This window comes from Camelina sativa, chromosome 4, assembly GCF_030686135.1.
Source record: "Camelina sativa cultivar CO46 ecotype springtype chromosome 4, ASM3068613v1".
Lineage (NCBI taxonomy): Eukaryota > Viridiplantae > Streptophyta > Magnoliopsida > Brassicales > Brassicaceae > Camelina > Camelina sativa.
The window spans coordinates 4608247-4621443 of record NC_141883.1 but is presented as its reverse complement, the minus strand read 5'-3'; the positions used below and the strand labels follow the sequence as shown (position 1 = coordinate 4621443).

The window sequence follows — 13197 nt, the reverse complement described above, 5'->3', positions numbered from 1 at the left end:
TTGTTTAGAAAGAATAAAGTTGTGTGTGTTCCTCCACCAACTTACGTCTTTGCCAATGATTTGTTTGAACTAATCGATAACTATGGTGCTCAAGAAACATGTAAACATGGGGGTAACTGGCATACACCAGCAAACATGCCAGATGGATATCGAAGCGCTCACAATTGGCACAAACAGAATATTTTTTGGGAGCTTCCATAGTGGAAAGATCTTCTCTTGCAGTATAACCTTGACGTGATGCACATAGAGAAAACCTTTTTTGACAATCTCATCACTACGCTTTTAAATGTGCAGGGTAAAACCAAAGATAGTATGAAATCAAGGTTAGATTTGGCGGAAATATGCGTAAGGATTGTAACACCCGCGAACCGAAATCCCGGTTTGGGGATTGCATCGGTCGATGCAGAAGGTGCATCGGTCAATGCAGGTTCAGTTTTCTGCGTTTTGTCGATTCTTTTGTCTTATTAGTCGACTTTGGCCATTTTTGAGAGAAACAAAGGAGAGAAAGAGTGTTCTTGGTGTTCTTGGTGATTTATGTGGGTTTGTGGCGTTTCCTGGTGAGATCTGAGGCTTAGAACGTTGTTGGAGCTTGCTAGGAGTGTTCTATTGCTTGTTTGAGATTCAAATTCTTATGTGGCAAAGGTAAGTGCAGGACCATGGCTTATCTAAGCTAGAGCTTCTCTGATCTGCTTGTTTATGTGTTGGCAGGCTTGTTAGATGGTTATTTGGGACGTTAGGAAGCTTTCTTGTGGCTTGGGATCGAGTTTTGTGGTTGCAGGAACAAAGATCCGGTGAGAAGCTTCGGGGAAACACGATGCTCGGCATGTTGCATCGGTCGATGCACTTTGTGCGTCGGTCGATGCAAGTGCGAGGACGGCGCGTAAAACCTTAGGGTTTTTGTGTGATGTGGAGCATGCGTCGGTCGATGCAGTGCGAGTGTCGGTCAATGCAAGTGTAACTTGCATCGGTCGATGCATCCCTTGTGTCGGTCGATGCATCCCCATGTGGTGTCGGTCGATGTATGTTGGTGTCGGTCGATGCAGAGTCCTGGTTTGTTATTTGTTGTTTGTTGATTGTTGGTTGATGGTTAGAGATGTCTCTATTGCTTGTGTGTAGAGCCCAATAGATGGGAGGATTTCCTTACTGAGTGTTTATTAAATACTCATGCATTGCAATTTGTGTTTGTGGTACAGGGAAAGGCAAAGTGTGATCGTGGAATCAAGGCAATGAAGAGGAGGATGTTCTAGGGACTCGATTGGTTGTTGTCTGGCATTGCTAGGTTGCTAAAGTTGGGTCATTAGAAACATTGCTAGGTTGCCGGTTTTATGTTTCCTGATGTTTGGTATTTGGATATTGTTTATGATATAATATTGGTTTACTATTGGTTATTTACTGGATATTGGTATTGGTTATTTCCGCTGTTGATTGTGATTGTGGTTAGGTGGCTAGTGGGTATGAGACCACTAGTTGTAGTTTATTTATTATTTATTAAAAAAAAAAAACGGGTCGGATCGTAGTAATCAGAGCATTTTTCCAGGATTTATGCACTAGAACATTGACCATTGATGGTATATAGCAGTTACAGAATAATATTCCAGTGTTGATTTGTAACTTGGAGAAAATATTTCCTCCTGCGTTTTAACGTTGATGGAACATCTTCCAGTCCATTTACCACATGAATGTATCATTTCCTTTACCACATGAATGGGTAGTGCAATTTCGGTGGATGTATCATTTTGAGCGGTTGATGGAATCTCTTAAAGGAAAGGCCAAAAATCTTGCCAAAGTTGAGGGATCGATAGTCGCCGGAAGTTTAACAAAGGAAACTTCTCACTTCAAATCATACTACTTTAGCCCCACCATGAAAACAAACAAAACACGTACTCGACGATGTGACGACGGAGGCGTTGCACCTACATATAATGTTCCCGATGTTCCAGATATTTTTGCTCAGATAGGAAGACTCGCTGGAAAGTTAAAGAAAGTTTGGTGGGATGATCATAGTTATTGTCGAGCAGCTCACAATTACATCTTGCGGAATCTAGAGTATGTTCAATCTTTTGAGGGAATTTCGCAAAATCATATACCCTAAACATATATGCGAGGAATTTGCAAGTAACTGCTTACTTGAACTCAGTAGTTGCGAGGTTTAGATCATTTTCGAGGTAGTTGCGAGGTTTTTGCGAGGCATTCCTCGCAAATGCCTCGCAATAATTTCTAAATATATGAAAATTTATGCTATATTTCTTCTTGTTCTATTGTTTTTAGCTCAAATATTAATCATTTTATATGTATCTACATGGTATTAATGTGAAAACATATATATGCTATATTCGACCCTTATATCGTAGAATCACAAGAGGGCAAATTAAGTTTCGTTCTTATCCTATTATGCAGTGAACAGATGAAATTTGGTTATTAGTCATTAATGTTAAACAGGTTAGTTTATGATGTGTTGTTATAATAAGAAAGAGTAGGGGAAGTTTCCATTTTAACCATACCAACAGAAAATGTCACCCACATTGATCTACAAATTAGAGAAGTAGAAGATATCTTTGATGGATGCATAGAAGTGGTAGAACTAGGTGAATTTTTATTATTCGATGATAGAGTAGATTCTAATGAGGATAATGAACTTTATAAAGAATCATAAAATAAATCTGAATAAATTGTAATGGTGTTTTGTTGTATTTTTCCATAATTATATAAATTTCACGATGTTAATGCTTTATAATTGCGAGGTCTAGATTATTTGCGAGGTTTTTGCGAGGCGTCGTAGCTAATCCTCACAAATATGTGACAGATTACCGAGGCTTCTCTCGCAAATGCCTCACAACATTCTCCTAAATATATGAAGATTTTTGTTTTATTTCTTCTTGTTTTATAGGTTTTAGCTCTAATATCAATTATTTTTTATGTATCTAGATAGTATTAATGTAAAAAATTACACACAGTTTATATGTAGCTTTTTGATATTTTTTTTTCTAAATATGTAAAGATTGATTGTTTTATTCCTTGGTTCCGTATTTGTGAGGGTGTCTAGCAAAGCCGTCGCAATATTTGCTACGGAATTGCAAGGCTACATAAATATATACGGAAGAGCTAGTTTGAGTGAGCTCAAACCCAGCCGCAATTAAAACCCTAAATTTTTTCTTTTTACTTCTTCTTCTCCGGTTAACCTTTCGCCGTTTCCGCTAAGCCCTAAGTTTCTTTCTTCTTTCTTCTTCTTCTCCGGTTAACCTTTCGCCATTTCCGGTACTATAAGCCGTTCAATTGTTTCTTCGTTTCTTCTTCCTCTTCTTTTCAGGTAATCCTTTCTCCACTTCATTCGATTCTTCTTCTTCATCATCTCCGGTAAATCTAAGGTTGTCTCCCCTGTATTTATGGTTTATTCTACCGGATCTGTGAATTTAAAAAGGTATAAACTCGTCTCCTGCGATTTACGGTTTTATAGGTTTGATTTAAGTTTTTTTATGTTTGTCTCATACTTTGTTTTTTCTTGTAGATGTTTTCTGGGAACGACTACATACTATTCCTATCTCAGACTAATGCTCCAAGTCCCTGCAGTGGTGGTTCTCGAGGGACCTCATCGGGGTTCAGGATTCTCGCCATGCAACCTCACAACATAGGCCTCCAGAAACTGCTTCAACTCCACCCATTGGTGCGCCTCCAGCCACTGCTGCATCTCCACCCATTGGTTTGGCTCCAGCCACTCCTACATCTCCAGCCAGTGATGCGTCTCCAGCATCTAGTTCTTTGCCTCAACGTCTACACAGTATGACTTTGGAGGAGTTACTCGAGAGTCTTGGTCGTCAACAACTTACAAGATTAGATCCAAACTGCCCTCCTTCAACTCTCTGGTAAGAAACTCATTAAACTGATTTCAGTTTTAAATTTGAAATTTTATTTATTTGTTTATTTCATTGTTCCTCTTTATTATGTTTTCCTAGGTTTTCCGAAGATAAGAGTGTTGCAGCCACTGTCCTTGACATCTTTGAAAGAGATTTCAAAGAGCCTTATGCCAATTGGACACAGACGCCATAGCGGATTGTAAATTGAAGGTATGACACTTTTGTAGTAAGTGAAATTTTCTATGAAGGATTTTAAGTTAAGATATTACTAACGTAGCTTGGACCAATACTTATATATATTGTTTTCTTTTTTTTCAAGCAAACATATAGCTGGGACTGTTCTATAAACAGTAGAGTTAGGCTTGAGTTTGAGAAAAAGTTAAAGAGCGGATGTGTGATCAAGTGAGCCGGTGGAAGGGAAAGTGGAGGGATAATGGTGATAATGCAAAGCCGCGATGGATTGATCATCAAGTCTGTGCTGGACTTTTTCAATATTGGCGTGATCCCAAATCAGAAGTAAAGAGTATCAACGACCGTAATGCTGGATATCATGATCATGATGGAACTGGAATACATTAACACCGCTCATGCCATACTTCTTTTAAAGCTCGTGCCAGAAAACTTGTAAGTTTCTGAATTCTAACAACTACTTCTGAATTCTAACAAATACTTATTTACGACTCGTTTTTTTCTTACTAATACCCTTTGTTTTAGTCTGAGCGGAATGGTGAAAGCAGTCCAGATTATCTACGTATCCTAGAAGAGACTCACAGAAAACCCGATGGGAGTTTTGTTGATGGAAAGTCGGATTCCATCTACAATGATGTGTCATCGAAGATACAAGAGGTTGAATCTCAGCTTTGTTCAGGTGATAACATGGACAGTTCTGGTTCTGGTGGGTTGTCTATTCATACTAAGAAAAAAATTTATGCTAAGGTAAACTTCTAATTTCTTTGTGTTGTAAGTTTGTTTTGTGTTTTTGTTGGATGTTATAAGTTTGTCTTGTGTTAATTTGTGTTGTTTTGTCTGTTCTATGATCTCAAGCTTGTATGTTGGTCGTTGGGTCTTTCTTTCATATGACTATGTATGACTATGAAAGTAATTGTTTGATTGTAATGCTGACAGGTTGCTCCGAAGAAGAAATTTTTTTTTATGGAATTGGTTCTTTGAAAAATGAAGCATCTTCAGCCATTATAGTCCATCGCCTCCGCCTACTGATGATCCGGTTGTTCTTGATCAGAAGCTTGTTGTCAATGAAGCTACTCTAGCAACTCAAGCCACTATTATGGCAACTCAAGCCACTCAACTACAAGACAATGTAGAAAAAATGCATAGCTATGATGCATACTTTGACTATCTTGCTGGGAAGGATCCTGAGTTTGCTGCTAAGTTTGGAACCAGAACCCCGACAAGGACTGAAGATGGCTGCAATCCAACCATACCAGAGACAGGAGGCTCCAATCCAACTATACCTGAGACAGGAGACGGCACTGGCACTCACACAAACACAGGAACAGGAACCGGAGTTCAATTCCCTCTCTATCACAATCTTTTTAAGTTTTAATTACTTGTTTAGAACATGGTTTCTAATGTTCAGACCATTTTTTGTTTGTAATCAAAAATTTATATTCTATTTATATATGTGTTTGACTTTTATTTTCTATTTTAACTATGTTCTATTTATAAGAAAATATTGTTAAAATAGAAAAATGTAAATATCAAAATGAAAATGTAAATATCGAAAATAAAAATAAAAACAAAATCCGTAGCAATTTTATGTTATGGATTTGCGATGAATGCAAAAGTGCAACTAATTTGAGAGGAAAACATGTTCCTAGGTTTATGATATTATTAATATTTTGCGATGGCAAAAATGTCACAAAACTCTTGCAAATCTGTGAGGGAGTTACTATGACACACTTTGCAAGAAAGTTGCGACGAATAATGTACATCGCAATTTGCATGATTGTTACGAGGGAAATATATTCATCGCAAATATTGCGAGGGAAGTGCTATGTTTTTCAATTTGCAAGACGGATATTGCGAGAAACTGACATTCTTCGCAAATCAGTTACTATTACCATTTTGCAAGGGATGAGCGATGAATCTTGTCATCGCTATAGGCTTGTTTTCTTGTAGTATTTATATTCTTTTTCTTCAATTTCATTGTCAAATTTTCATGGTAATTGTCATCGTTACTTTTACTGTTCGCGTCCGGTTATTTGTTATACTCTTCTTCTTCCTCTTCCTCGTCAGCTTCTTCTTATTTTCAACTGAATAATTATTCAAAACTTATTTATAGACTACCACATAACTTGTAAATCTATCAAACTCCAAAACCAAAGTCATTTTCTCTTTTCTCGTAAAATTTGTGCAATTCATGAAGATCAGCAAAGTCACCACATGCACCCAATTATTATCACTCTTACCTGTATACTTACTCAGTTTTAGATCCACACGCATTAAACTTTCTCAAACCAAAATCCTTAATACTATAAAATTGCAAATTACTTGCACAGTAAGTAATATGAACACATATATAGCTAATAAAACATGTATGCTTGTCGTCGATCTTTCTTTTTTAAACCCAAAAATTAACTCAAAAAACAACAAATCAAGGTCTTGTGATGTCAATCCTTCTTCCTTAAACCTAAAAATAAAACTTTATTAAAAGAATATCAAATCATCTATAAATTCATAAACAAAAGCATGTTTTACAGCTCATAAGATATATAAAGCACAAACGGAGATAAATAAGATATTTTCAAGGTCTTTAAAAAATCGAATATCAATTATTTAATAATGTTAAAACTTTTAAATTTTTAATAGAGTTTAAATATTAATAATATTTTAAGCATTAGATGTGGTTTAAATATTTGTAACATTTAATTTTTTTTTGGAGTTATATTAATGATACTTTAACTGTTTATACAGTTTATAGGCTTATCTATAACTACACCAAATTTCATTACCTTTTGCAACGATTTGCTATGTCGAATCATTTTTTTCCCAAAACATAACAGTTCTACCTCCTTTACCTTCACTTCAAGGTCAAGTTAACTCTCCTTCTTCCCCTTTTTCACCCTCAACGACCAAGAGCTCTCTCTTTCTCACAGACCAACAACGACAACAGCCACCAAGCAAAGGAGAAGAAAGCGTGACTTGATAAGTAATAGGGTTTTTGGTTTAATTAAATTAAACAAGATTTACCTAAACTGAAATTAATTAAAAAAATTATTTGATTTAATTAATAAACCAATCAAGTTAATAAACCAACAGTGATTAAACCAAACACACTTCAATTCCCGATATAAAAATCCAATATTTCATATTTCCCGGAACATGGGCGTTATATTTAGTAAGATGTGTGTCTTCCTATTTATAGGAAAGTTGTAGTTAGAGCATATGACAAATTCATTGTCATAGAAATCATATAAACTGCGTGAGAGAGTTACATATATGCAATAAATACATATAAATATATTTTCTGATATGAAAATAACGTCAAATGACAATTTTTTGTAGTTTGCCAGAAGAAAACATTACCTTATTATTAGACAATATAATATAGTAAGGTTTCCTCCTCTCTTACTCTACGAATCTGATACTTGGCATCTCTCCTTGTGACACATGTGTCATTTCTTTTAAAATAAATTAAAATCATTATCTATTTTAATTGTATTTAATTATATCATTATAAATTGAAACTCTTTCAAAATCAAATAAACAATTATTTATTTTAAAACTAACTATATATATAACAAATATTATCAGTATAAATCATACAACCCATTTGAGCTTCTTCTCTTTTCCAGGTCGAACTTCTTATACACATAATAGCATATGATACATACAAATTAAAATATTTAGATCTTTCTAAACCTACAAAAATGACATAAGAAATAAGTTAAGATAATGTTAGTTAAATACAAAAATTATATGAGATTTGAGATATGAAGGTTAGTAAGATGGGTGTATTCCTATTTATAAGAAATGTTGTAGTTAAGAGCATATATGGCAAAAATTCATTGTCATAGGAGTCACATAAACTATGTGAGAGAGTTAGAAATATGTAATAAATATATATATATATATAAATTTTTCTTATATGAAAAAGCATCAAATAACAATTTCTTCGAGCTGAACCTTACTTTATTATTAGACAATATAATATAGCAAGGTTTTCTCCAAACTCTTACTCTAAGAATCTCACATTTGGCATCTCTCCTTATGACATATGTTATTTCTTTGAAACTTAATTAAATCATTATCTATTTTAACTGTATATAATTATATCATTATATATTAAATTTCTTTTAAAATCAAATAAAAATTATTTTTTTCCTCAGAATTAATTGTAATATTTTAATGAAAACTCATTCTTTATTTTTGCATTAAAATAAAAATTAATATTAAATAAATTTATAATTAAGTAATTTAAAATATATTTTATATTTATGGATTTTTCTATAACATGTAATTTTCATAAAATTATTTTCTATTTCTTTTTTACATTCTAAGATAAATATGTTTTACAACTTGCTTTTAACCATTTGATCTTGGAACTAAGACAACCGATTAGAAGGGAAAGATGCTTGAATAGCACAATCCTGGAGACGATTCCGGAATGAATCTAACCACAGACTGATATATGGTGACTCTAGTTTCATAAGGGATGCATATGTCTCCGATTGAAGAAAGGAAGAAGAAAATGTCAAAGGTTTTTGTTTTTGTCTTATGGGCCTATAGTTAATTAGATCCAAACTATAAATAAGTTTAGTTAATTAAGTCTAAACAAAAAATAATTACACATGTCAGATAGATAGCACGCCAAGTGTCATTTCCTTAGCAAAAGTTGAGAAATTTTTTCTTATATTATTTTCGTGTAATTCCGGAATGAATCTAACCACAGACTGATATATGGTGGTTCTAGATTCCTAAGAACTGCATATGTCTCTGATTGAAGAAGGGAGGAAGGAGATGTCAAATATATATATTTTTTGTTTTTGTTTTTGTTTTATTAACTTGTAGTTAATTAAGTCCAAACTACAAATGAGTTTACTTAATTAGATCCAAACAACAAATAACTACAGGTGTAAGATAGATAGCAAGTTAAGTGTCATCTCCTTAAAAAAAAGTTGAAAAAAAACTTCTTATATTATTATATAAGATATACCTAAAACTGATCAAATATTCAAATTTCAAATTTCTTCTAACCTTACGCTAATACATTTTGATCAGTTCATTTTTTTTTGTCAACCATTGGGCTACAACTGGCCGGTCTATTAGCTAAATTCCTACATTCGTAGAAAGCAAGACTCGATCCCTGATGTGATAGTACTTTCTACAATTGAACTTACCTCCTGCCACTGCACTAAGGTCACTTCACATTAGTTCATCTTTTTTCATAAAGAATATTGGAATAGAGAATTCTGAGTCAGTTTTGGTCTAAACCCATAAAAAATGATGTTTTCTCCGGTTCAAGAAAACTGTATATAAGCTACGTCCCTTCATTTTTGCATTTTAATAAGCATTCAGATACATTTTTCGTTTATCATTTTAGTTTTTGGGTGCACGGAAAGGTTGATACCCAAAATTAAATAACTTTATTTGGAAGAAAAAGAATAAAGATGGTTTGTATATCTTTGCAACCGGTCCAGTGTATACACTAAATAAATAACAATATTGCATTTCAAAATACTTGCGAAGTTTTTTCTGCGATAACAGACAATATGAATCGGTCGTATTGACAATAATTTATATGAATCGGTCGTATTGTCATTGTCTTATCCACCACATCTACCATCGTTGGTTGAGTTGTGTCCTCCTTTCACTTTCACAAATTATTGTCCTCCACTTTCTAATATTATTTTCCACCGTCTATTAAAACAATGTCCCCATGTGCAGATTTTTCAACTCATGTTTATTGAGTCTTTTCAATATGGTCCACGTTTCCTGTTTTATTTGTATGCTCTGAATAAAACTCACTCAATGTCCGGCTTCCCTTCAACATAAGCCAGATTTCTCGTCCTGTTGGATTTGTGGCTTTCTCATGTCTTTTCCCCAATCACGCTCTCGATCATTACGTTTTCGATAACAATTTTACATTTTCAAAACTGAATACTGTGGTAGTTTTAGACATGATATTTTAGAGAACTGGTAGAGCCAACTAAATTCCCTAAATAAAGGTAATAATGGAAAGATGCTTGCAGTAATTAAAGTAATATGATATATCAAGTAATATATCATAAATTTATAGAATTATTTTTGGTATGGGTTTTACGGTTTCACTTCATAATCAATCAGCTTTAATAATCCATTGTAGGTTGACTATTATAATCCCATCATAAGTAGTATCACCAATAAAACCACTACGAAATTGCATCATTTCAACTATAGTATAAGTTTGGTTATGAAATTTAGTGAAAGGTGCGACGAAAAGCTAAGACCGCAATCCCATCCTAAATTTGTGACGACTATATGAACACGTATTATGTGCAAAAAATATTACTCCACTACACGAAGAAATTATGTGAACCATGAGTCGAGATATTTTTCAGTCTCATCTCATCATTGACAAAACAAAAAACAAAAAAGACTATAGCTATGCTGTTATACAATACTAAATTTTGATAATTTATTTATTTATTTTAAATATGCTTAATTTGGGTGTTGAACAGTTTTTTTTAAAACACGTTTGAAGCACTTGTGTCTACACGCAGTGTTGTATACATACGAAAAAATCAAAACACTGTACGTTACGAGTTTATGGTCATTAGTCGAAATCGTCTTGCTACCACATGACCCTAACTTATGACGACCCTTTATTGATAAAGAGTTTGCCTTTAAAATAGCATGTGAAGAGAAAAATAGACTAAGTTTTTTCAAATGAAAGTTCAAGAAAATTGGAACAAAATGAAATTGTTTTAATTAGGTTCTACTGTCCTACTAAATATCCATGGATTTTGCTTATATATAGTTGACGTAAAAGTAAAATAAAGGACCATATATATATGCTTAATTATCTCTATCTTTCGTTAAAACCCAACTTGAGCCACTTCCATTAATTTAATTCAGATCACTATTTGAATCAAAATATATATTATTCATGATGGTAAAGCAGTGAAAATGTCCAAAACTTCTACAGTTAGATCATTGTTGATGCATACGTTTATAGTATAATACAATTTTTTTCTTGGTCAAACATTAGGGATCTTAGGTTGGCTTCGCTCTCTCATGTCGTCCATTATTCATAATTGTATCATACTGTCACTGTGCATCCATAAAAGATGTGATATGACTGAGTTACTCGATGGTTATACTCGTTCTGAGAAATCTTCGGTATAAAAGTTCGAATTACTTTCTAGTTATTAAAAAAAAACGGAAAAAGAATTATACATTATTTTTCCGTTAAGTCGACTTCAATCAACTAAATTAGTGAGGTTAGCGTTACTCAAAGTTGTATATATACTAAGGTATATGCAGGGCATGAGCTTTCTTCACCGCTAGCTAAAACAAAATAATATACAAATGGCTAACATTTGGATTCTATTACTTCTCTTCCTAATCATCTTACTTTTTCTCGTGGCCTTCAAACGCACAAATCATGGGCAGCATCGACAAATACCATCTCCTCCTGGTTTTCCCATCATCGGAAACTTACACCAGCTTGGAGCATTACAACATCAGTCTCTATGGAATCTCTCAAAGAAGTATGGTCCTGTGATGCTTTTAAGGCTTGGAAAAGTCCCAACAATTATACTTTCATCCTCAGAGACAGCAAAACAAGCTCTCAAAGACAATGACCTCCATTGTTGTAGCCGTCCTCCCTCAGCAGGTACTGTAAATCTCACAACATACACTAACAGTACTGAAGTTCTGAGTTTTTACTTCATTCTTCTCTCAATTCCTCAGGAACAAGAGAGCTCTCGTACAACTATCTGGATATGTCTTCCTCTCCTTATAATGAATACTGGAAAGAACTAAGGAAGCTTTGTGCACAAGAGCTCTTGAGTGCTCACAAAATTCAATCCATTCAACCCATTAAGGACGAGGAGGTCAAGAAAGTGATTGATTCAATCGCAGAGTCAGCTTCTCTGAAAGATCCGGTTAACTTGAGCAAGACGTTTCTTGCTTTAACTACAAGTGTAGTTTGCAAGGTAGCGTTTGGTGTAAGTTTTGAGGACACTGTGCTTAACAGTGACAGATTCAACAAGTTAGTCCGAGATGCTTTCGAGATGTTGGGAAGCTTCTCTGCCTCAGATTTTTTTCCGCATATCGGATGGATCATCGATATGTTCAAAGGTTTAAAAGGGCGGAGAGAAAAAAGCGTACAAGATTTTGATGCGTTCTATGAACAAATGTTTGATCTCCATAATAAGGAAAAACAAGGGAGTGACGATTTCGTGGATCTCCTTCTGAGGTTTGAGAAAGAAGAAACTGTTGTTGGAAATGACAAGCTCACAAGAAACCATATCAAAGCAATATTGATGGTAGTTATATCATGATAGTGTTCATTAATTTATTTAAAAGACTTTTTACTAGTATAAATTATGTTTGTTTTTATATGTTATTGTAAACAGAACATTCTTTTAGGAGGGATCGAAACTTCAGCAATAACAATGACATGGGCAATGGCAGAACTTGCGAAAAACCCTAGAGTCATGTTAAAAGTTCAATCCGAAATCAGAAGCCAAATCAAGAACAAAGAAAGAATCAGCTTCGACGACACAGATAAGCTCGAGTACCTGAAAATGGTGATCAAAGAAACATGGAGGTTACATCCACCAACACCTCTTCTCCTCCCAAGAGAAGTAATGACGGAATTTAAGATCAATGGCTACACGATACCAGTCAAGACACGGCTTTTTGTGAATGTATGGGCTATTGGGCGTGATCCTGATACCTGGAAAGATCCGGAAACGTTTCTCCCCGAAAGGTTTATGGATAGTAACATTGATGCAAAAGGACAGAACTTTGAGCTGTTGTCATTTGGGAGTGGTAGGAGAATTTGTCCTGGAATGTACATGGGAACAACAATGGTGGAGTTTGGCCTAGCTAATCTGTTGTATCATTTTGATTGGAAGTTACCAGAAGGCATGACAGCCGAAGATATCGATATGGAAGAAGCTCCTGGACTTACTATGAGCAAAAAAAGCGAACTTCTACTTTTTCCTGTGAAGTACGTAGACCATTGATCACCTAACGTAAGTTCTTCATCAACTGTACTATAAATAAAAACGTATTTATATTTAAATGAATTTCCAGTTGTACTAATTTGTTTATGTAAATTTGCATTATTATATTTCTCGTCTTATAAACTGTGATATTTAAAATAGGGTTTATT

The 13197-nt window shown here is 34.2% G+C and overlaps 1 protein-coding gene across 1 annotated transcript; it reads left to right on the top strand.

Moving 5' to 3' along the window:
• Positions 1-11052: 11052 nt before the first annotated feature.
• On the top strand, positions 11053-13186 carry LOC147945377 (cytochrome P450 71B26-like). Its single transcript, XM_087509895.1, has 3 exons — positions 11053-11688; positions 11766-12343; positions 12434-13186. Exons 1-3 carry the CDS (start codon positions 11382-11384, stop codon positions 13046-13048), a joined length of 1500 nt encoding a protein of 499 aa, XP_087366021.1. The 5' UTR covers positions 11053-11381; the 3' UTR covers positions 13049-13186.
• The last annotated feature ends 11 nt before the right edge of the window (positions 13187-13197 follow it).

Bases quoted from the DNA above. Each gene is read 5' to 3' on its own strand.
- LOC147945377 (XM_087509895.1), top strand. From the start codon at position 11,382: ATGGCTAACATTTGGATTCTATTACTTCTCTTCCTAATCATCTTACTT. The intron at 11,689-11,765 runs GTACTGTAAATC...TCAATTCCTCAG, and splicing joins TAGCCGTCCTCCCTCAGCAG to GAACAAGAGAGCTCTCGTAC. The intron at 12,344-12,433 runs GTAGTTATATCA...TATTGTAAACAG, and splicing joins ATATCAAAGCAATATTGATG to AACATTCTTTTAGGAGGGAT.